Source organism: Oncorhynchus nerka, unplaced genomic scaffold (genome assembly GCF_034236695.1).
Source record: "Oncorhynchus nerka isolate Pitt River unplaced genomic scaffold, Oner_Uvic_2.0 unplaced_scaffold_1428, whole genome shotgun sequence".
NCBI classification, from domain to species: domain Eukaryota; kingdom Metazoa; phylum Chordata; class Actinopteri; order Salmoniformes; family Salmonidae; genus Oncorhynchus; species Oncorhynchus nerka.
This window is the reverse complement of record NW_027039899.1, coordinates 58,281-79,635: the sequence shown is the minus strand read 5'-3', so window position 1 is coordinate 79,635 and position 21,355 is coordinate 58,281. Positions and strand designations below refer to the sequence as shown.

At 46.1% G+C, this 21,355-nt stretch overlaps 1 protein-coding gene across 1 annotated transcript in view; it reads left to right on the top strand.

Annotated features, from left to right (window-relative positions):
* Positions 1 to 21,355, top strand: part of LOC135568760 (MICOS complex subunit MIC19-like) — a 48,950-nt gene that overhangs the window by 7,934 nt on the left and 19,661 nt on the right. The window contains exon 4 of the mRNA XM_065015462.1: positions 14,118 to 14,188. Coding sequence (XP_064871534.1) covers positions 14,118 to 14,188 — 71 coding nt within the window. The remainder of the gene's footprint in view (positions 1 to 14,117; positions 14,189 to 21,355) is intronic.

The following is a 21,355-nucleotide window of genomic DNA, read 5'->3' as shown; positions in this document are numbered from 1 at the left end:
GAGAAGAGGGGACTGGAGGGAGAAGAGGGGACTGGAGGGAGAAGAGGGGACTGGAGGGAGAAGAGGGGACAGGGGACTGGAGGGAGAGGGGAAGGGGACAGGGGACTGGAGGGAGAAGAGGGGACTGGGGACTGGAGGGAGAAGAGGGGACAGGGGACTGGAGGGAGAAGGGGGACTGGGGGAAGAGGGGACTGGAGGGAGAAGAGGGGACTGGAGGGAGAAGAGGGGGAGGGACTGGAGGGAGAAGAGGGGACTGGAGGGGAGGGGACTGGGGACTGGAGGGAGAAGAGGGGACTGGAGGGGACTGGAGGGAGAAGGGACAGGGGACTGGAGGGGACAGGGGACTGGAGGGAGAGGGGACAGGGGGCTGGAGGGGACAGGGGACTGGAGGGAAGAGGGGACAGGGGACTGGAGGGAGAAGAGGGGACAGGGGACTGGAGGGGACAGGGGACTGGAGGGAGGGGGGACTGGAGGGGAAGGGGACTGGAGGAGGAGGGAGAAGAGGGGACTGGAGGGAGAAGAGGGGACTGGGGACTGGAGGGAGAAGAGGGGACTGGAGGGAGAAGAGGGGACTGGGGACTGGAGGGGAAGAGGGGACTGGAGGGGAAGAGGGAGACAGGACAGGGGACTGGAGGGGACAGGGGACTGGAGGGAGAAGAGGGGACAGGGGGCTGGAGGGACTGGAGGGAGGGGGGGACTGGAGGGGACAGGGGACTGGAGGGGACAGGGGACTGGGGAGGGGGACTGGAGGGAGAAGAGGGGACTGGAGGGAGAAGAGGGGACTGGAGGGAGAAGAGGGGACTGGACTGGAGGGAGAAGAGGGACAGGGGACTGGAGGGAGAAGAGGGGGGGACTGGAGGGAAGAGGGGACTGGGGACTGGAGGGAGAAGAGGGGACTGGGGACTGGAGGGAGAAGAGGGGACTGGGGACTGGAGGGAGAAGAGGGGACTGGGGACTGAGGGAGAGGGGGACTGTGGACTGGAGGGAGAAGAGGGACTGGGGAGGGGGAGAAGAGGGGACTGGGGACTGGAGGGAGAAGAGGGACTGGGGACTGGAGGGAGAAGAGGGACTGGAGGGAGAAGAGGGGACTGGAGGGAGAAGAGGGGACTGGGGACTGGAGGGAGAAGAGGGGACTGGGGGCTGGAGGGAGAAGAGGGGACTGGGGACTGGAGGGGACTGGAGGGGAGGGAGAAGAGGGGACTGGAGGGAGAAGAGGGGACAGGGGACTGGACAAGGGGACTGGAGGAGGGAGAAGAGGGGGGACTGGAGGGAGAAGAGGGGACAGGGGACTGGAGGGGACAGGGGACTGGAGGGAGAAGAGGGGACAGGGGACTGGAGGGAGAAGAGGGGACAGGGGGAGGGAGAAGGGACAGGGGACTGGAGGGAGAAGGGGACTGGAGGGGACAGGGGACTGGAGGGAGAAGAGGGGACTGGAGGGAGAAGAGGGGACTGGAGGGAGAAGGGGGACTGGAGGAGAAGAGGGGACTGGGGACTGGAGGGAGAAGAGGGGACTGGGGAGGAGGACTGGAGGAGGGAGAAGAGGGACTGGAGGGGAAGGACTGGAGGGAGAAGAGGGGACAGGGGACTGGAGGGGACAGGGGACTGGAGGGAGAAGAGGGGACAGGGGACTGGAGGGAGAAGAGGGGACAGGGGACTGGGGACAGGGGACTGGAGGGAGGGAAGAGGGGGACTGGAGGGAGAAGAGGGGACAGGGACTGAGGGACAGGGGACTGGGGACTGGAGGGAGAAGAGGGGACAGGGGACTGGAGGGAGAAGAGGGGACTGGGGAGGAGGGAAAGAGGGGGGACTGGAGGGGACTGGAGGGAGAAGAGGGGACTGGAGGGAGAAGGGGAGGAGGAGAAGAGGGGACTGGGGAGGAGGGAGAAGAGGGGACTGGAGGGAGAAGAGGGACTGGAGGGAGGGGACTGGGGGAGAAGAGGGGACAGGGGACTGGAGGGAGAAGGGGACAGGGGACTGGAGGGGACAGGGACTGGAGGGGGACAGGGGACTGGAGGGAGAAGACTGGGGACTGGAGGGAGAAGAGGGGACTGGAGGGGAGGGGAGAGGGGACTGGAGGGAGAAGAGGGGACTGGGGACTGGGGGACTGGAGGAAGAGGGGACTGGAGGGAGAAGAGGGGACTGGAGGGAGAAGAGGGGACTGGAGGGAGAAGAGGGAGAGGGAGAAGAGGGGACTGGAGGAGAAGAGGGGACAGGGGACTGGAGGGGAGGGGACTGGAGGGAGAAGAGGGGACAGGGGGAGGAGGGAGAAGAGGGGACAGGGGACTGGAGGGAGAAGAGGGGACAGGGGACTGGAGGGAGAAGAGGGGACAGGGGACTGGAGGGAGAAGAGGGGACAGGGGGCTGGAGGGAGAAGAGGGGACTGGGGACTGGAGGGAGAAGAGGGGACAGGGGACTGGAGGGAGAAGAGGGGACAGGGGACTGGAGGGAGAAGAGGGGACAGGGACTGGAGGGGACAGGGACTGGAGGGAGAAGAGGGGACAGGGGACTGGAGGGAGAAGAGGGGACTGGAGGGAGAAGAGGGGACAGAGGACTGGAGGGAGAAGAGGGGACAGGGGACTGGAGGGAGAAGAGGGGACAGGGGACTGGAGGGAGAAGAGGGGACAGGGGACTGGAGGGAGAAGAGGGGACTGGAGGGAGAAGAGGGGACAAGGGACTGGATGTGCTGAACACCAGTGAGCTTCAGTCCTATACATTTATAGAACGGTATTAATATGATCAATGCCACCGGCCCCAAATGCTTGCTTCCATTTCACAGACCTGTCACATACAGAGCCTTCAGAAAGAATTCTCACTCCTTGACTTATTATGTTTCGTTGTTTCAAATTGGGATTTAATTGTCGTTTTCTTTATAATACAAGAATAATTGTAACATTTGTAAAACATTTATGAAAAATGAAACACCATCTTCATTAGATAAGTATTCAACCCACTGAGTCAATGCATGTTAGCATGACCTTTGGCAGTGATTACAGCTGTGAGTCTTGCTGGGTATGTCAAAGAGCTTTGCACACCTTGATTGTACAATATTTACACATTTATTCTTTAAAACATTCTTGAAGCTCTGTCAAGTTAGTTGTTGATTTGAGTCATTTTAGCGGACAGTCTGTCCCAGAGAGACTTACAGTAGTGAGTGCAGACATTTCCTTCCTTTTTCATACTGGTCCCCCGTGGGAATCAAACCCACAGCTGGCGTCGTCAGTGCCATGCTCTACCAGCTGAGCCATGTTCATGTCTTGCCATAGATTTTCAAGCTGGTTTAAGCTACAACTGTAACTAGGCCACTCAGGAACATTCAATGTCGTCTTGGTAAGCAACTCCAGTGTATATTTGGCCTTGTGTTTTAGGTTATTGACCTGCTGAAAGGTGAATTTGTCTCCCAGTGTCTGTTGGAAAACTCCCTAGTTCTTGCCGAGGACGGGCATACCCATAATATGAAGCAGTCACCACCATGCTTGAAAATATGAAGAGTGGTGCTCAGTGATGTGTTGGATTTGCCCCAAACGTAACACTTTGTATTCAGCACATAAAGTTCATTTCTTTAGTTTTACTTTAGTGCCTTATTGCCAACAGGACAAATGGTTTGGAGTATTTCTATTCTGTACAGGCTTCCTCCTTTTCACTCTCATTTAGGTTAGTATTGTGGAGTAACTACAATGTTGTTGATCCATCCTCAGTTTTCTCCTATCACAGCCGTTTAACTGTTTTAAAGTCACCATTGGCTTCGTGGTGAAATCCCTGAGCGGTTTCCTTCCTTTCCTGAAGGGTGTATTGATACACCATCCAAAGTGTAATTAATAACTTCACCATGCTCAAAGTGATATTCAATGTCTGATTATTATTCTTTTTTTTACCCATCTACCAATAGGTCTCCTTCTTTACGAGGCATTGGAAAACCTCCCTGGTGTTTGTGGTTGAATCTGTGTTTGAAATTCACTGCTCAACTGAGGTACAGAGATGAAGTCATTCAAATATTATGTTCAACACTGTTTTTGCACACGCAGTGATTCCATGCAACTTATTATGTGACTTGTTAAGCAAATTTTTACTCCTGAACTTATTTAGGTTTGCCATAACAAAGGGGTTGAATACTTATTGACTCAAGACATTTCACCTTTTTTAAATTAATTTATAATAAATTTAAAAAAGCATGTTTCTACTTTGACATTATGGGGTACTGTGAGGGGAAAAAAATCTAAATTAAATCATTTTTAAATTTGGGCTGTAACACAACAGAATGTTGTCAAGTCAAACAAGTCAAGGGGTGTGAATACTTCCTGAAGGCACTGCACAAGCAGCATACATGCTTGTTTTGGGTCATTTATTGAATAGCTTCATTGGGGGTATTTTATTTCAAGGTCACTGAAATGGTGGCACACTAGACTAGAACTGTCAGAAAAACAAAGGTGAATGTATTATGTGTTTGTGTGTGTGTCGTTATGAGAGTTTGTGTTATTCTGTGTGTGACTTGTGGATCAATGGCGTATTGCATGTTGTCATGCTGTGAATCGCTCAGGGAAACTGCTGGAGTTGCTGTTGGTTAGAATCTTCTTAACAGCCTCTCTATTCTTCCTTTCTCATCTCTGTCTTGGTCTCCTACCTCTTTCATCTCCCTCTCTCCTGCTGTCTCTGTCACTCGCTCATATTCTTCTGTCATAACCTTTAGCCCCCTCTCTCTCTCGCCCTCTCCTCCTCACATCTCTCTCGCTCTATTCTCACAACATCTCTCTCTCTCTCTCCCGTACACACACACACCCTCCGAACCAAACGCACACAGAGAGAATAAAAGTCTGATATATATTACATGTCTCTTTCAATTCAACACAGCCATTCATCAGAGGGTTCCTAGTGACAGGCCATCACTAGGGCCTGGACAGCTCAGCGCACCATGGCTGTGCTCATTGGCCACAGCGGCCAAATTGACTCTGAAAACAATATATATATAGATTACATTTTCACTCAATATCTGCTGTAAAACAATCTCATATTTAACAATCTGCACTCTGTTTTTTTTCTCTTTGTCTTTCCCTGTTTTTCAGTTCCCCGTGTTGAGAATGAGCCTCTCATTCCTTTTCCTTTGTCTCTCTCTTGCTCATCTCACGTTTTTCTTCTTCATTTTCATCTCTTTTGCCCGCTCTAGTCCATGTCTATTGATGGAATTGGATTTTCCTCTCGCCCCGCGTTGGGGGGACAATCACCGTTACAATTGCCATCTCACAGTCCTTGAAGTAAAGTAAAACTCCTGTATGAAAGAGATACAGAGATGGAGTGTTTAGTCTCAGTAATAGCTCCTATTCACCGCCTGATCAATACTTTGTCTAACTGGGAGCAGAAGCATTGCAGTCATGGCATGACAATGTGTCTTTTACTTTTCAACGACGCCCAGCCTTCTGTGAGTCTGAATCATACTGAGACTCAGGCAGTGGAAAGACTAGACCAAATGATTGAAAGGACTTTTAAAATGTATGTGGAACGAACAACAACAGAGCAACTAGGTGTGTTACCTGCTGGAATCGGTGGTGTGGTCTTAAACGCTGGTCTGGTCCGTTGGCTGGTCCTTCTCAGCAACAGGAGCTCTTGTTACTTTTTACCCTCCAAAGCCAAATGTATGATGTCCCCATTCCCCTAACTAAACCATTTTAGATGTGAACACATTGCATATTAGTTAAATAGCAGCTGCTCTGATCCAAAACTCAAGTGGATCTGAATAACTTGTCTAAAACCATCACATAATAGGAGCTTCTTCCAAGTCAACAAGATCACACAGTAGGCCAGGACGATCCCTTAACCGGTCAAGTCAACAAGATCACAGAGTAGGCCAGGACATACCCTTAACCAGTCAAGTCAACAAGATCACAGAGTAGGCCAGGACGTTCCCTTAACCGGTCAAGTCAACAAGATCACACAGTAGGCCAGGACGTTCCCTTAACCGGTCAAGTCAACAAGATCACACAGTAGGCCAGGACGTTCCCTTAACAAGATCACACAGGGCCAGGACGTCAAGTCAAGTCAAGATCACACAGTAGGCCAGGACGTTCCCTTAACCGGTCAAGTCAACAAGATCACACAGTAGGCCAGGACGTTCCCTTAACCGGTCAAGTCAACAAGATCACACAGTAGGCCAGGACGTTCCCTTAACCGGTCAAGTCAACAAGATCACACAGTAGGCCAGGACGTTCCCTTAACCGGTCAAGTCAACAAGATCACACAGTAGGCCAGGACGTTCCCTTAACCGGTCAAGTCAACAAGATCACACAGTAGGCCAGTAACCGGTCAACAGATCACACAGTAGGCCAGGACGCGTCCCTTAACCGGTCAAGTCAACAAGATCACACAGTAGGCCAGGACGTTCCCTTAACCGGTCAAGTCAACAAGATCACACAGTAGGCCAGGACGTTCCCTTAACCGGTCAAGTCAACAAGATCACACAGTAGGCCAGGACGTTCCCTTAACCGGTCAAGTCAACAAGATCACACAGTAGGCCAGGACGTTCCCTTAACCGGTCAAGTCAACAAGATCACACAGTAGGCCAGGACGTTCCCTTAACCGGTCAAGTCAACAAGATCACACAGTAGGCCAGGACGTTCCCTTAACCGGTCAAGTCAACAAGATCACACAGTAGGCCAGGACGTTCCCTTAACCGGTCAAGTCAACAAGATCACACAGTAGGCCAGGACGTTCCCTTAACCGGTCAAGTCAACAAGATCACACAGTAGGCCAGGACGTTCCCTTAACCGGTCAAGTCAACAAGATCACACAGTAGGCCAGGACGTTCCCTTAACCGGTCAAGTCAACAAGATCACACAGTAGGCCAGGACGTTCCCTTAACCGGTCAAGTCAACAAGATCACACAGTAGGCCAGGACGTTCCCTTAACCGGCCACGTCAACATGTTCACACAGTAGGCCAGGACGTTCCCTTAACCGGTCACGTCAACAAGTTCACACAGTAGGCCAGGACGTTCCCTTAACCGGCCACGTCAACAAGATCACACAGTAGGCCAGCTCCAGTTGATGGGGGTGTTGGCAGCCATAAGTCACAGTAAGAGAAGTGACATTATTGGGGGACTGCAGTAGAAGTGCAGTGAGGACATTATCAGTCAGGTCCTTCAGTCACGTTGTGTAGCAGCGGGAGCCAGGTGTGTGTGTGTTTCTCTCTCTCGCTCTCCTTTCTCTCTCATTTAATTACTGTTGCATTATCAGCGGATAGGACGACGCAGCAGGAGCTGTCCCCACTCTCTCTCACTCACTCACTCACTCACTCACTCACTCACACACACTGACCCTCAGAGAGTGTGAGAGATACAAGTATTGTAGTCTAACACATGCATGCCTACACATACATGCAAAGGGCCTAACCTGACATAGAGAAAAGTTCTGCATTCAGATCAACCTGGGAGCCAACTTCCATAAACATGTCCCTGATGTATCCCTTTTGATGTGAAATGGCTAACAGTGTAACAATCAGTGGCTGACGGCGTTACAGCAGGCTGACGGCGTTACAGCGGCTGACGGCGTTACAGAGGCTGACGGCGTTACAGAGGCTGACGGCGTTACAGAGGCTGACGGCGTTACAGCGGCTGACGGCGTTACAGCGGCTGACGGCGTTACAGCGGCTGACGGCGTTACAGAGGCTGACGGCGTTACAGAGGCTGACGGCGTAACAAGCTCATCAACTTGTGAACTTTTCTCTCTGAGTCCTTAATTCACCGTAGCAGAGCTAGCCGTCTCATGTCTCCGCGGTGCCTCCCGCCGTCCCTAGGATGTTAGAGGGATGGACTCAACAGGCCGCCGTCCCCCTGTTTCCCCATGTCAGTCCCCATGTTGGCCAGTCTCAGGGTTTTATATGGTGGCGCTCCCTCGAGTCATTCCTTTAGTAACAAGCCGCTGGGCCGTCCAACGCAGCGGGGTCTTCCCCTCACCTCCCTGCCAGGGAACAGATAGCCATTAACCAAGCGCTTTTGTTTTGCTCATTAAAAATGTTGGAGAGGGCTTTTTAATTGGACACGCCAGTTCTGTTCCTTACTCTTCTCTATCCTCTCTGTATCACCCGAGTGCATTAGCCATAATGACTTCATTTGTCTCTGACACCCCCACCGGCCTTATTTACCACCAGACAAGGTAAAGCTCTCCCAGGCATGTAAATAGAAATCAAAAGGATGAGGGTGCTCTGTGAACAGTCCAGGTAGTCTGTTTTGCAGACCAAAAAGGACCGATTTATAGCTTAGAAACCACGAGAAGCAGGCTATTCTAAAATAGACTGCTTATTTCTGTTTAGTGTGACACCAATCAAGCCCAATTGGCCCTGAATCATAATAGAAGTATTTTTCTCCCAAAATAGTAGATTTTTGGGTTGGTGAAGTGTTGCACCCAAATCAACCCGAGGGTGGTCAGGTCCTATCGTTCCTACTGATTGAGGGGCTCTGCTGCACTCTAAATCAGTTAGGAGGACAGCAGGAAATCACAATTTGAGCCCCACTCGTTAATCACACACAACAGCCTCACAAATTACACTGTCTGCTACTCTGTCTCCCACTCTGTCTCCCTGCACAGGCTGTAGGCGTGTAGGTGCTTTTTTTCTGTCTTTCTGTATGTATGTGTGTGTGTGTGTGTGTGTGTGTGTGTGTGTGCACCCGCTGGCCCTGCAATCACTGGCCGTTTGTGCTTCCTGATGGATTAGGGTTCTGATTAGTGGCAGCGCTGCGATTTATTTAGTTATTATTATTATTATTATTAGTCACTTAGTATTCAGCACAGAGACCAACACCACATTCTAGCAACCGCTGTTACACACACACACAGACAAACACACGGGTTAAATCCTAGTGTTAATGTCAGTGACATTGAGGAAACTGCCACTGATGGTTCCCTGACTGGATAGTCTGCACTAACGTTGGTTAAATCTCAAACACACTGGTTAAGTTCTAGTCATGCCATTCACATTGAACTCTTACCCGGTCTGACACAACTCAGTTGGTTACTTTAATTGGAAGATTTGCTAGTAAAGTGAGAGATTATTGGTGAGAGATGGTTGGCCGGGGCGTCAGTAAATGGAGAGTTGGTTGGACGGGGCGTCAGTAAATGGAGAGGTGGTTGGACGGGGCGTCAGTAAATGGAGAGGTGGTTGGCCGGGGCGTCAGTAAATGGAGAGGTGGTTGGACGTCAGTAAATGGAGAGGTGGTTGGACGGGGCGTCAGTAAATGGAGAGGTGGTTGGACGGGGCGTCAGTAAATGGAGAGGTGGTTGGCCGGGGCGTCAGTAAATGGAGAGGTGGTTGGCCGGGGCGTCAGTAAATGGAGAGGTGGTTGGCCGGGGCGTCAGTAAATGGAGAGGTGGTTGGACGGGGCGTCAGTAAAGGGAGAGGTGGTTGGACGGGGCGTCAGTAAATGGAGAGGTGGTTGGACGGGGCGTCAGTAAATGGAGAGGTGGTTGGACGGGCGTCAGTAAATGGGCGTCAGTAGGTGGTTGGAGTAAATGGAGAGGTGGTTGGCGGGGCGTCAGTAAAGGAGAGGTGGTTGGCCGGGGGTGTAAATGGAGAGGTGGTTGGACGGGGCGTCAGTAAATGGAAGGTGGAGAGGTGGTTGGACGGGGCGTCAGTAAAGGAGAGGTGGTTGGACGGGGCGTCAGTAAAGGGAGAGGTGGTTGGACGGGGCGTCAGTAAAGGGAGAGGTGGTTGGACGGGGCGTCAGTAAATGGAGAGGTGGTTGGACGGGGCGTCAGTAAAGGGAGAGGTGGTTGGACGGGGCGTCAGTAAAGGGAGAGGTGGTTGGACGGGGCGTCAGTAAAGGGAGAGGTGGTTGGACGGGGCGTCAGTAAAGGGAGAGGTGGTTGGACGGGGTAGTGGTTAGTGTTGGGCCAGTAACCAGCAGGTAACCAGCAGGTAGCCTAGTGGTTAGAGTGTTGGGCCAGTAACCAGCAGGTAGCCTAGTGGTTAGTGTTGGGCCAGTAACCAGCAGGTAGCCTAGTGGTTAGAGTGTTGGGCCAGTAACCAGCAGGTAGCCTAGTGGTTAGAGTGTTGGGCCAGTAACCAGCAGGTAGCCTAGTGGTTAGAGTGTTGGGCCAGTAACCAGCAGGTAGCCTAGTGGTTAGAGTTTGGCCAGTAACCAGCAGGTAGCCTAGTGGTTAGAGTGTTGGGCCAGTAACCAGCAGGTAGCCTAGTGGTTAGTGTTTGGCCAGTAACCAGCAGGTAGCCTAGTGGTTAGTGTTTGGCCAGTAACCAGCAGGTAGCCTAGTGGTTAGAGTGTTGGGCCAGTAACTGAAAGGTTGCTAGAATCCCCAGCTGACAAGGTCAAATCTGTCGTTCTGCCCCTGTACAAGGCAGTTAACCCCACTGTTCCTAAGCCGTCATTGTAATTAAGAGTTTGTTCTTAACTGACTTGCCTTGTTAAATAAAAAATATATATGGTAAGAAGTGATTATCAACCTTGTGGGAGGTGCTTCAGGAAGCATGGGGTGAAATCTCTTCAGATTACTTCAACAAATTGACAACTAGAATGCCAAAGGTCTGCAAGGCTGGAATTGCTGCAAATGTAGGTTTCTTTGATGAAAGCAAAGTTTGAAGGACACAATTATTATTTCAATTAAAAATCATTATTTATATCCTTATCCTCATCTTGACTATATTTCCTATTCATTTTGCAACTCATTTCATGTATGTTTTCATGGAAAATAAGGACATTTCTAAGTGACCCCAAACTTTTGAACGGTAGTGTATATTAGAGCAAAATATTTGTTTTATGATAAGAATACATTTTTCTTTCAATTATTTTACTTTAATTAAAGGTTACGTTTTTGTGAATATTTTTAATAAAATACCAAGAGGATAAACAGACATTTTTTTCACAGCCGTTTTGCTCATATTTACCAAGTTTGCCAATATTAGTGGAGGGCACTTTACAAATCAAATCAAATATATTTGTCACATGCACATGGTTAGCAGATGTTAATGCGAGTGTAGCGAAATGCTTGTGCTTCTAGTTCCGACAATGCAGTAATAACCAACGAGTAATCTAACCTAACAATTCCAAAACTACTACCTTATACACACAAGTGTAAAGGGATAAAGAATATGTACATAAAGATATATGAGTGATGGTACAGAACGGCATGGGCAAGATGCAGTAGATGGTATCGAGTACAGTATATACATATGAGATGAGTAATGTAGGGTATGTAAACATATGAAGTGGCATTGTTTAAAGTGGCTAGTGATACATTTATTAGATAAATTTTTCCATTTTTAAAGTGGCTGGAGTTGAGTCAGTGTGTTGGCAGCAGCCACTCAATGTTAGTGGTGGCTGTTTAACAGTCTGATGGCCTTGAGATAGAAGCTGTTTTTCAGTCTCTCGCTCCCTGCTTTGATGCACCTGTACTGACCTCGCCTTCTGGATGATAGCGGGGTGAACAGGCAGTGGCTCGGGTGGTTGTTGTCCTTGATGATCTTTATGGTGTTCCTGTGACATCGGGTGGTGTAGTTGTCCTGAAGGGCAGGCAGTTTGCCCCCGGTGATACATTGTGCAGACCTCACTACCCTCTGGAGAGCCTTACGGTTATGGGCGGAGCAGTTGCCGTACCAGGCGGTGATACAGCCTGACAGGATGCTCTCGATTGTGCATCTGTAAAAGTTTGTGTTTTTGGTGACAAGCCCAATTTCTTCAGCCACCTGAGGTTGAAGAGGCGCTCCTGCGCCTTCTTCACCACGCTGTCTGTGTGGTTGGACCATTTCAGTTTGTCCGTGATGTGTACGCCGAGGAACGTAACTTTCTACCATCTCCACTACTGTCCCGTCGATGTGGATAGGGGGCTGCTCCCTCTGCAGTACCAGTCAAAAGTTTGCACACACTTAATTCAAGGGTTTTCTTTGTGTTTACTATTGTAGAATAATAGTGAAAACATCAAAACTCTGAAATATCACATATTGGGAATTATGTAGTAACCAAAAAAAATCAATTTTAGATTCTTCAAAGTAGCCCACCTTTGCCTTGATGACAGCTTTACGCACTCTTGGTATTCTCTCCACCAGCTTCACCTGGAATGCTTTTCTAACAGTTTTGAAGGACTTCCCACATATGCTGAGCACTTTTTGGCTGCTTTTCCTTCACTCTGCGGTCCAACTCATCCCAAACCATCTCAATTGGGATGAGGTTGGGTGATCTGATGCAGCAGTCCATCACTCTCCATCTTGGGAAAATAGCCCTTACACAGCCTGGAGGTGTGTTGTGTCATTGTCCTGTTGAAAAATAAATGATCGTCCCACTATGCGCAAACCAGATGGGATGGCGTATCGCTGCAGAATGCTGCAGCCATGCTGGTTAAGTGTGCCTGAAATTCTAAATAAATTACTGCCAGTGTCACCAGCAAAGCACCATCACACCATCTCCATGCTTTACGGTGGGAACCCCACATACAGAGATCATCCATTCACCTACTCTGCGTCTCACAAAGACACGGCGGTTTCCACCAGTCTAATATCCATTGCTTGTGTTTCTTGGACCAAGCATGTCTCTTCTTATTGGTTTCCTTTTATTAGTTTATTGGTTTAAGGACCAGCTGTCAGAGCAGCTTACAGATCACTGCACCTGTACATAGATGGGCTGTTTACAGATGGGCTATCTACCTACCTCATCCCCATACTGGTATTTATTTATTTAGCTCATTTGCACTCCAGTATCTCTACCTGCACATTCATCTTCTGCCGATCTACCATTCCAGTGTTTAATTGCTAAATTGTAATTTCTTCGCCACCATGGCCTATTTTATTTCCTTAACTTACCTAATTTGCACTCACTGTATATATAATTTTTGTTTTATTTTTGTTCTACTGTATTATTGACTGTATGTTCTGTTTATTACATGTGTAACTCTGCATTGTTGTATGTGTCGAATTGCTATGCTTTATCTTGGCCAGGTCACAGTTGCAAATGAGAACTTGTTCTCAACTAGCCTACCTGGTTAAATAAAGGTGAAATAAAAATAAATAAAATAGTAATGGTTTCTTTGCTGAAATTTGACCATATAGGTTTCCTCTGAACAGTTGATGTTGAGATGTCTATTACTTGAACTCTGAAGCGTTTATTTGGGCTGCAGTTTCTGAGGCTGGTAACTAATGAACTTATCCTCTGCAGCAGAGGTAACTCTGGGTCTTCCTTTCCTGTGGTGTTCCTTGTGAGAGCCAGTTTCATCATAATGCTTGATGGTTTTTGCGACTGCACTTGAAGAAACTTTTAAAATTCTTAAAATGTTCAGTATTGACTTATTTGAGCTGTTCTTGCCATAATATGGACTTGGTCTTTTACCAAATAGGGCTATCTTCTGTATACCAACCCCACCTTGTCACAACACAACTGATTGGCTATAACGCATTAAGATAGGAATTCCACAAATGAACTTTTAACAAGGCATACCTGTTAATTGAAATGCATTCCAGGTGACTACCTCATGAAGCTGCTTGTGAGAATGCCAGGAGTGTGCCAAGCTGTCATCAAGGCAAAGGGTGGCTACTTTTGAAGAATTTCAAATAAAAAATATTTGGATTTGTTTAACACTTTTTACAATGTAGAAAATAGTAAAAATAAAGGAACTCTCAAATGAGTAGATGTGTCTTTTGACTGGTACTGTACAGACACATTCTCGAACACACACGTCAAACTGAACGATCACACCGCTCACTCCCTCAGATTATAAAAATATACCCCTGCACAACTACTTAATGGTGTTGCTCCCTCAATATCCCCATCCATCAAGTTTTAATGGGCTATTGTAGTAGTGGAGGGTACATGCCTATCAGATGTGTGTCACAAATACCACCCTATTTCCTATATAGTGCGCTAAATTGTACCAGGGCGTATCGGGGGCACTATATGTGGAATAGGGTGCCGTTTGGTGTGTGTGTGTGAGGGGGAAAAGGCCTGTCTCAGCTGGAGTGTTTCCTTTTGGCAAATAAAGGCCACCTGAAAGGCCCAGGGACGTTGGGAATAAACTGTTTTATGTAAGAGGCCCTGATTCTAACTTGGCATGTATTTGTCTTTCTCTCATTCTCTCTCTTCCCATCTCTCTCTTCCCATCTCTCCCTTTATATCTCTATCTCCCCCCCTCCCTCCAGAGTGCTCAGTTCTACAAGCTGTCCACAGAGAACTACCACAAGGCTGCCGACGGAATCAACGCAAAGTTCAAGTAAGTTAAAATCACGTCATTGTGTTTAATTACCAGAAGTAATTACCCCCCCCCCCATCGACAATATCTCCATTCACTGCAGAGTGAACAGGCTTTCATCTCAAATGCTTCCTCCTCAAGGCCAATGTTGGCAATGAAGAGCTCAATACCTGATGTTGGCTGTTAAGGTTTTAACAGTGTACCGCTTTCCTTCCAAGATCTCCAGAGTTATTCTGTCAGTTTAAAAGTAGGCCACGCTGCAAGCACATGTAACCAACTTCCAAAAGGTCACGCTGCAAGGCCACGCTGCAAGGCCGCGCTGCAAGGCCACGCTGCAAGGCCACGCTGCAAGGCCACGCTGCAAGCACATGTAACCAACTTCCAAAAGGGTCCAAAGAACCCCACAGAATTCTAAGAATTGTATTTGTGATGTGTCCAGAGGATGTTGGTCATCCTTGTGTCCAGTTTCGATATTAGGGTCCTGTTCATTAGAGCATACTGTGACGAAACATTTTGCATCAGAAAATTAGAATGAGCCGTTCAGGTTGTCCCTCCCTGTTTTTTTTCTCCATTTGGTGCGTACACGACCCTTCAGTGTTATTAGTGACCATTAAAAGCCCCGTCAGTCCACTGAGAGTACTGCCGTTAGCCACATGCTAACTAACCCATGTCTTTCAACCAGCTCCAGATTAGCCTACCCTATTAGCTCATGTTGATGATGCGGCTCACTGATAGCTACAGGTCAAATGGAGCCGTCTCTGGTGTACACTGATGTGTCATGGCTGCAGTGGTGGCCATGGTGTGTGTCTGTGTGTGCGCGTGTGTCTGTTACAGAGTATGTGTTGTCCCTGTGAACCAATCATTGGTAGTTTACCTGATTTATCAGACTATAACCAGTTTACAGTCATTCCAACAACAGAGGTGCTTACAGCACCCTGAGGCAGGCGCTGTGTGATGAAACATTGGTTAAATACCCATTAAATGTTTGGGAGTATAATTCGTGTGCGACTGTCTTTTTATCGTTTGTTAGTCAGCACCTCTACAACATATTTTGGGTGTGCGTCAGCTTATGCTTTTTGCTAGCATCTAATCTTTTAAAATATTTCAACAAACATGCCTTGGTATGTGTCAGGCAACTTTGTTCATCAATGCTGTTAGCAATTTGCCCTCCTGTATGTTAGGTTGTCCGTGAGATTCACAGAGACCCTATTAACCATCACGGACATGTAACTAAAGAACATCTCATTTCCAGTCCATCGCTGTTCCATAACTCCTAATAAGGGACCATTAGGCTCCATAGTAATGTAACAAAGTGGATGAGGAGTCCACAGGAGGTGGGGCGAACGGGGCCCAGAGTTCATGGCTCTGTCTGGGAAGGGGGCGCTAATCGTGTTAGCCTGTCATTAGCCGGCGCTAACGCCAGGATCATTGTCTCCCTGCAAAATGCTAGAAACTGATTAGCCATCCGCTGGGGTTAGTTTAGGGTAGAGCTGGGGTTGAGGCTTCCCAAATCACATTAAGGAAATGCATTGCTGGAATATCATTAGAGCGACACAACGCGCTAACTGCTAACACATGTCTAGCGAGGTCACGTGATGGTGGAGTCTCAGTGGCAAGCGCCCTGATTGGTTGATTGGATTTCGGGAGGTGCATTACCAGGGCTGTGATTGGATTAGAGGGGCTGGGGAGGGAGGATGTGAGTGTGTGTGTCTGGTTTAATGAAATGGCGGGAGGGTCTGGTGTTACAGGAGGACAGGGAGAGGGAGGACAGGGTTACTGCTAGTAGACACTAATCACGTTTCATTGGGTGTGTTTGGTGCCATCGTGTGTGTGTGTGTGTGTGTGTGTGTGTGTGTGTGTACATGATCTGTATTAGTGTGAAAAGACCTTGTTTAGTATTGTGCAGCGCAGCGTACAGAGGTCTCTATGAGTTGTCCCTATGGACGTTATTGCGATTCGACAGAGAGAGTGCATGAACGAGGGAGATAAGATGGTATCTGGCGTTCAGTGGAATAATAAGGCAAGATGTTTAGTCTCGGAGCCTTTTGATTTCCTGAAAGTTGAAACTGCCCTGGAGATAAATGGGGAAAGAGTAGGAATATACATAATTGATTGAATTAACATGGGTTTGATATGATAATCGGGCTTATGAAGTTAAAAATGTCTTTCTGCCCAACATCTTAATTTCCCCGCTGGTCCCACAGACTTTATTAATAGAATGTTTGATAACATTTGAGGCTCTGGTCAACAGTAGTTTGATATCCTGCTAATACTGTAGTAATGTATTTCCCTATAGATTCTGTACTGATAGCCTAGCACTGTTGCCTCCTGCATGAAAGCGTTTGGCCTCTATTGGTATCAAATTCATTGACAATAGTGCCTGAAGGCTTGGATGTCACTTTTGGGGTATTTGAACCCTGCTGAAGGAGTAGAAACAGTAGTAGGAGTAGACTGGTACTAGTAGAAACATTAGTAGTAGTAGAAACATTAGTAATAGTAGGCTAGTAGTAGTAGTTGTTGTTACATTAGTAATAGTAGGCTAGTAGTAGGCTAGTAGTAGTAGTAGTAGTAGTAGTAGTTACATTAGTAACAGTAGGCTAGTAGTAGTAGTAACAGTGGGCTAGTAGTAGTAGTAGTAGAAACATTAGTAACAGTAGGGTAGTAGTAGTAGTAGAAACATTAGTAACAGTAGGCTAGTAGTAGTAGAAACATTAGTAACAGTAGGCTAGTGGTAGTAGAAACATTAGTAATACTAGGCTAGTGGTAGTAGAAACATTTAGTAATACTAGGCTAGTGGTAGTAGAAACATTAGTAATACTAGGCTAGTGGTAGTAGAAACATTAGTAATACTAGGCTAGTGGTAGTAGAAACATTAGTAATACTAGGCTAGTAGTAGTAGTAGAAACATTAGTAATTCCAGAGTAGTATTAATAGTAGAAACATTAGAATTACTAGGCTAGTAGTCGTGGAAACATTAGTACATTGGTAATCGTAGGCTAATAGTAGTAGAAAAAATTTGTAACAGTAGACTTGTAGTAGAAACATTACTAATAGTAGGCTAGTAGAATAAGTAGTACGAGTAGACTAGTAGAAGAAGTAGTAATAGTAGGCTAGTCTAGTAGAAGTAGTGCAAGTAGAAGTTGTAATAGTAGGCTAGTAGAATAGGTAGTACTAGTAGGCTAGTAGAATAGGTAGTACTAGTAGGCTAGTAGAATAGGTAGTACTAGTACGCTAGTAGGAGATGTAGTAATAGTAGGCTAGTCTAGTAGAAGTAGTGCTAGTAGAAGAAGTAGTAATAGTAGGCTAGTAGAAGACGTAGTAATAGTAGACTAGTAGAAGTAGTAGTACTAGTAGAAATAGTAGACTAGTAGAAGTAGTAGTACTAGTAGAAATAGTAGGCTAGTAGAAGTAGTGCAAGTAGAAGAAGTAGTTATAGTAGGCTAGTAGAAGAAGTAGTGCTAGTAGAAGTAGTTATAGTAGGCTAGTAGAAGTAGTAGTAGTAGGCTAGTAGAAGAAGTAGTGCTAGTAGAAGTAGTTATAGTAGGTTAGTAGAAGAAGTAGTCCTAGTAGAAGTAGTTATAGTAGGCTAGTAGAAGTAGTAGGCTAGTAGAAGAAGTAGTAATAGTAGGCTAGTAGAATATGTAGTTATAGTAGGCTAGTAGAAGAAGTAGTACTAGTAGAAGTAGTAATAGTAGTCTAGTAGAAGTAGTAATAGTAGTCTAGTAGAAGTAGTAGTAGTAGGCTAGTAGAAGTAGTGCTAGTAGAAGTAGTTATAGTAGGCTAGTAGAAGAAGTAGTCCTAGTAGAAGTAGTTATAGTAGGCTAGTAGAAGTAGTAGTAGTAGGCTAGTAGAAGAAGTAGTGCTAGTAGAAGTAGTTATAGTAGGCTAGTAGAAGATGTAGTTATAGTAGGCTAGTAAAAGTAGTAATAGTTGGCTAGTAGTAGTAGACTAGTAGTATTCATGGTGATAATAATAGTATTTGTGGTAGTAGGGTAGTAGTAGTTGTTGGCTGGAAGTAGTAGTAGGCTAGTAGAATAAGTAGTGCTAGTAGTAGTAGTAGGCTAGTAGAAGTAGTTATAGTAGGGAAGTAGTAGTAGTAGGCTAGTAGAAGTAGTTATAGTAGGCTAGTAGAAGTAGTTATAGTAGGCTAGTAGTAGTAGGCTAGTAGAAGTAGTAGTAGTAGTAGTAGTAGGCTAGTAGAAGTAGTTATAGTAGGCTAGTAGTAGTAGTAGGCTAGTAGAAGTAGTTATAGTAGGCTAGTAGTAGTAGTAGGCTAGTAGAAGTAGTTATAGTAGGCTAGTAGTAGTAGTTGGCTAGTAGAAGTAGTTATAGTAGGCTAGTAGTAGTAGTTATAGTAGGCTAGTAGTAGTAGTAGTAGGCTAGTAGTAGTAGTAGTAGGCTAGTAGTAGTAGTAGGCTAGTAGAAGTAGTAGTAGTAGTAGGCTAGTATAAGTAGTTATAGTAGGCTAGTAGTAGTAGTAGGCTAGTAGAAGTAGTTATAGTAGGCTAGTAGTAGTAGTAGGCTAGTAGAAGTAGTTATAGTAGGCTAGTAGTAGTAGGCTAGTAGAAGTAGTTATAGTAGGCTAGTAGTAGTAGGCTAGTAGTAGTAGGCTAGTAGAAGTAGTTATAGTAGGCTAGTATAAGTAGTTATAGTAGGCTAGTATAAGTAGTTATAGTAGGCTAGTATAAGTAGTTATAGTAGGCTAGTAGTAGTAGTAGTAGTAGTAGTAGTAGTAGGCTAGTAGTAGTAGTAGGCTAGTAGAAGTAGTTATAGTAGGCTAGTAGTAGTAGTTATAGTAGGCTAGTAGTAGTAGTAGTAGTAGTAGTAGTAGGCTAGTAGAAGTAGTTATAGTAGGCTAGTAGTAGTAGAAGTAGTTATAGTAGGCTAGTAGTAGTAGTAGTAGTAGTAGTAGTAGTAGTAGTAGGCTAGTATAAGTAGTTATAGTAGGCTAGTAGTAGTAGTATGCTAGTAGAAGTAGTTATAGTAGGCTAGTAGAAGTAGTTATAGTAGGCTAGTAGTAGTAGTAGTATGCTAGTAGAAGTAGTTATAGTAGGCTAGTAGTAGTAGTAGTAGTGCTAGAAGAAGTAGTGCTAGTAGAAGTAGTTATAGTAGGCTAGTAGAAGTAGTAGTAGGCTAGTAGAAGTAGTAGTAATAGCAGGCTAGTAGAAGTAGTAATCGTCGGCTAGTATATAAAGTATTGCTAGGAGTAGTACTAGTAAGCTAGTAGAATAAGTAGTACTAGTGTGTAGGGGTAGTGCAGCTGTTTCCTGCAGATCCAGTGGTATTCCTGGCAGAGCATGATGGAGCTCTCCCAACCGGAACGCCGCTACCTAAGAGTGACCTCATTTTGCATACACACACACACCTGGCTCCCACTAATACTTTCTCAGTTTTCATCATCCTCTCCCCAGCTTCTATGAATCTGCCCTGAGGTCCTGACACACATCATCACAATTCATGTTAATAGCCCTTGCCTGTGGTAAACACATAATGAATCACACACACACACACACACACAAGTATCAAAAATCTAATCAAATGTATTTATAAATCCCTTTTTTACATCAGCTGATATCTCAAAGTGCTGTACAGAAACCCAGCCTAAAACCCCAAACAGCAAGCAATGCAGATGTAGAAGCACGGTGGCAAGGAAAACTCCCTAGAAAGGCAGGAACCTAGGAAGAAACCTAGAGAGGAACCAGGCTCTGAGGGGTGGCCAGTCCTCTTCTGGCTGTGCTGGGTGGAGACTATAAGAGTACATGGCCATTTAAGGCCAGATTGTTCTTCAAGATGTTCAAAGGTATCATAGATGACCAGCAGGGTCAAATAATAATCACAGTGGTTGAAGAGTGTGCAACAGGTCAGTACCTCAGGAGTAAATGTCAGTTGGCTTTTCATAGTAGAGCATTCAGAGGTTGAGAAGAAACACCACCCTTTAGGGTATTGCAATCTACAGGTTGAGATAACACACTTCAGGGTATTGCTATCTACAGGTTGAGATAACACCCTTTAGGGTATTGCTATCTACAGGTTGAGATAACACCCTTTAGGGTATTGTAATCTACAGGTTGAGATAACACCCTTTAGGGTATTGTAATCTACAGGTTGAGATAACACCCTTTAGGGTATTGTAATCTACAGGTTGAGATAACACCCTTTAGGGTATTGCTATCTACAGGTTGAGATAACACCCTTCAGGGTATTGCTATCTACAGGTTGAGATAACACCCTTTAGGGTATTGCTATCTACAGGTTGAGATAACACCCTTTAGGGTATTGTAATCTACAGGTTGAGATAACACCCTTTAGGGTATTGTAATCTACAGGTTGAGATAACACCCTTTAGGGTATTGCTATCTACAGGTTGAGATAACACCCTTCAGGGTATTGTAATCTACAGGTTGAGATAACACCCTTCAGGGTATTGTAATCTACAGGTTGAGATAACACACTTCAGGGTATTGTAATCTACAGGTTGAGATAACACCCTTTAGGGTATTGTAATCTACAGGTTGAGATAACACCCTTTAGGGTATTGTAATCTACAGGTTGAGATAACACCCTTTAGGGTATTGTAATCTACAGGTTGAGATAACACCCTTTAGGGTATTGTAATCTACAGGTTGAGATAACACCCTTTAGGGTATTGTAATCTACAGGTTGAGATAACACCCTTTAGGGTATTGTAATCTACAGGTTGAGATAACACCCTTTAGGGTATTGTAATCTACAGGTTGAGATAACACCCTTCAGGGTATTGTAATCTACAGGTTGAGATAACACCCTTCAGGGTATTGCAATCTACAGGTTGAGATAACACCCTTCAGGGTATTGTAATCTACAGGTTGAGATAACACCCTTCAGGGTATTGTAATCTACAGGTTGAGATAACACCCTTCAGGGTATTGTAATCTACAGGTTGAGATAACACCCTTTAGGGTATTGCTATCTACAGGTTGAGATAACACCCTTCAGGGTATTGCTATCTACAGGTTGAGATAACACCCTTCAGGGTTGATAACACCCTTCAGTAAATCTACAGGTTGAGATAACACCCTTCAGGGTATTGTAATCTACAGGTTGAGATAACACCCTTTAGGGTATTGCTATCTACAGGTTGAGATAACACCCTTCAGGGTATTGCTATCTACAGGTTGAGATAACACCCTTCAGGGTATTGCTATCTAC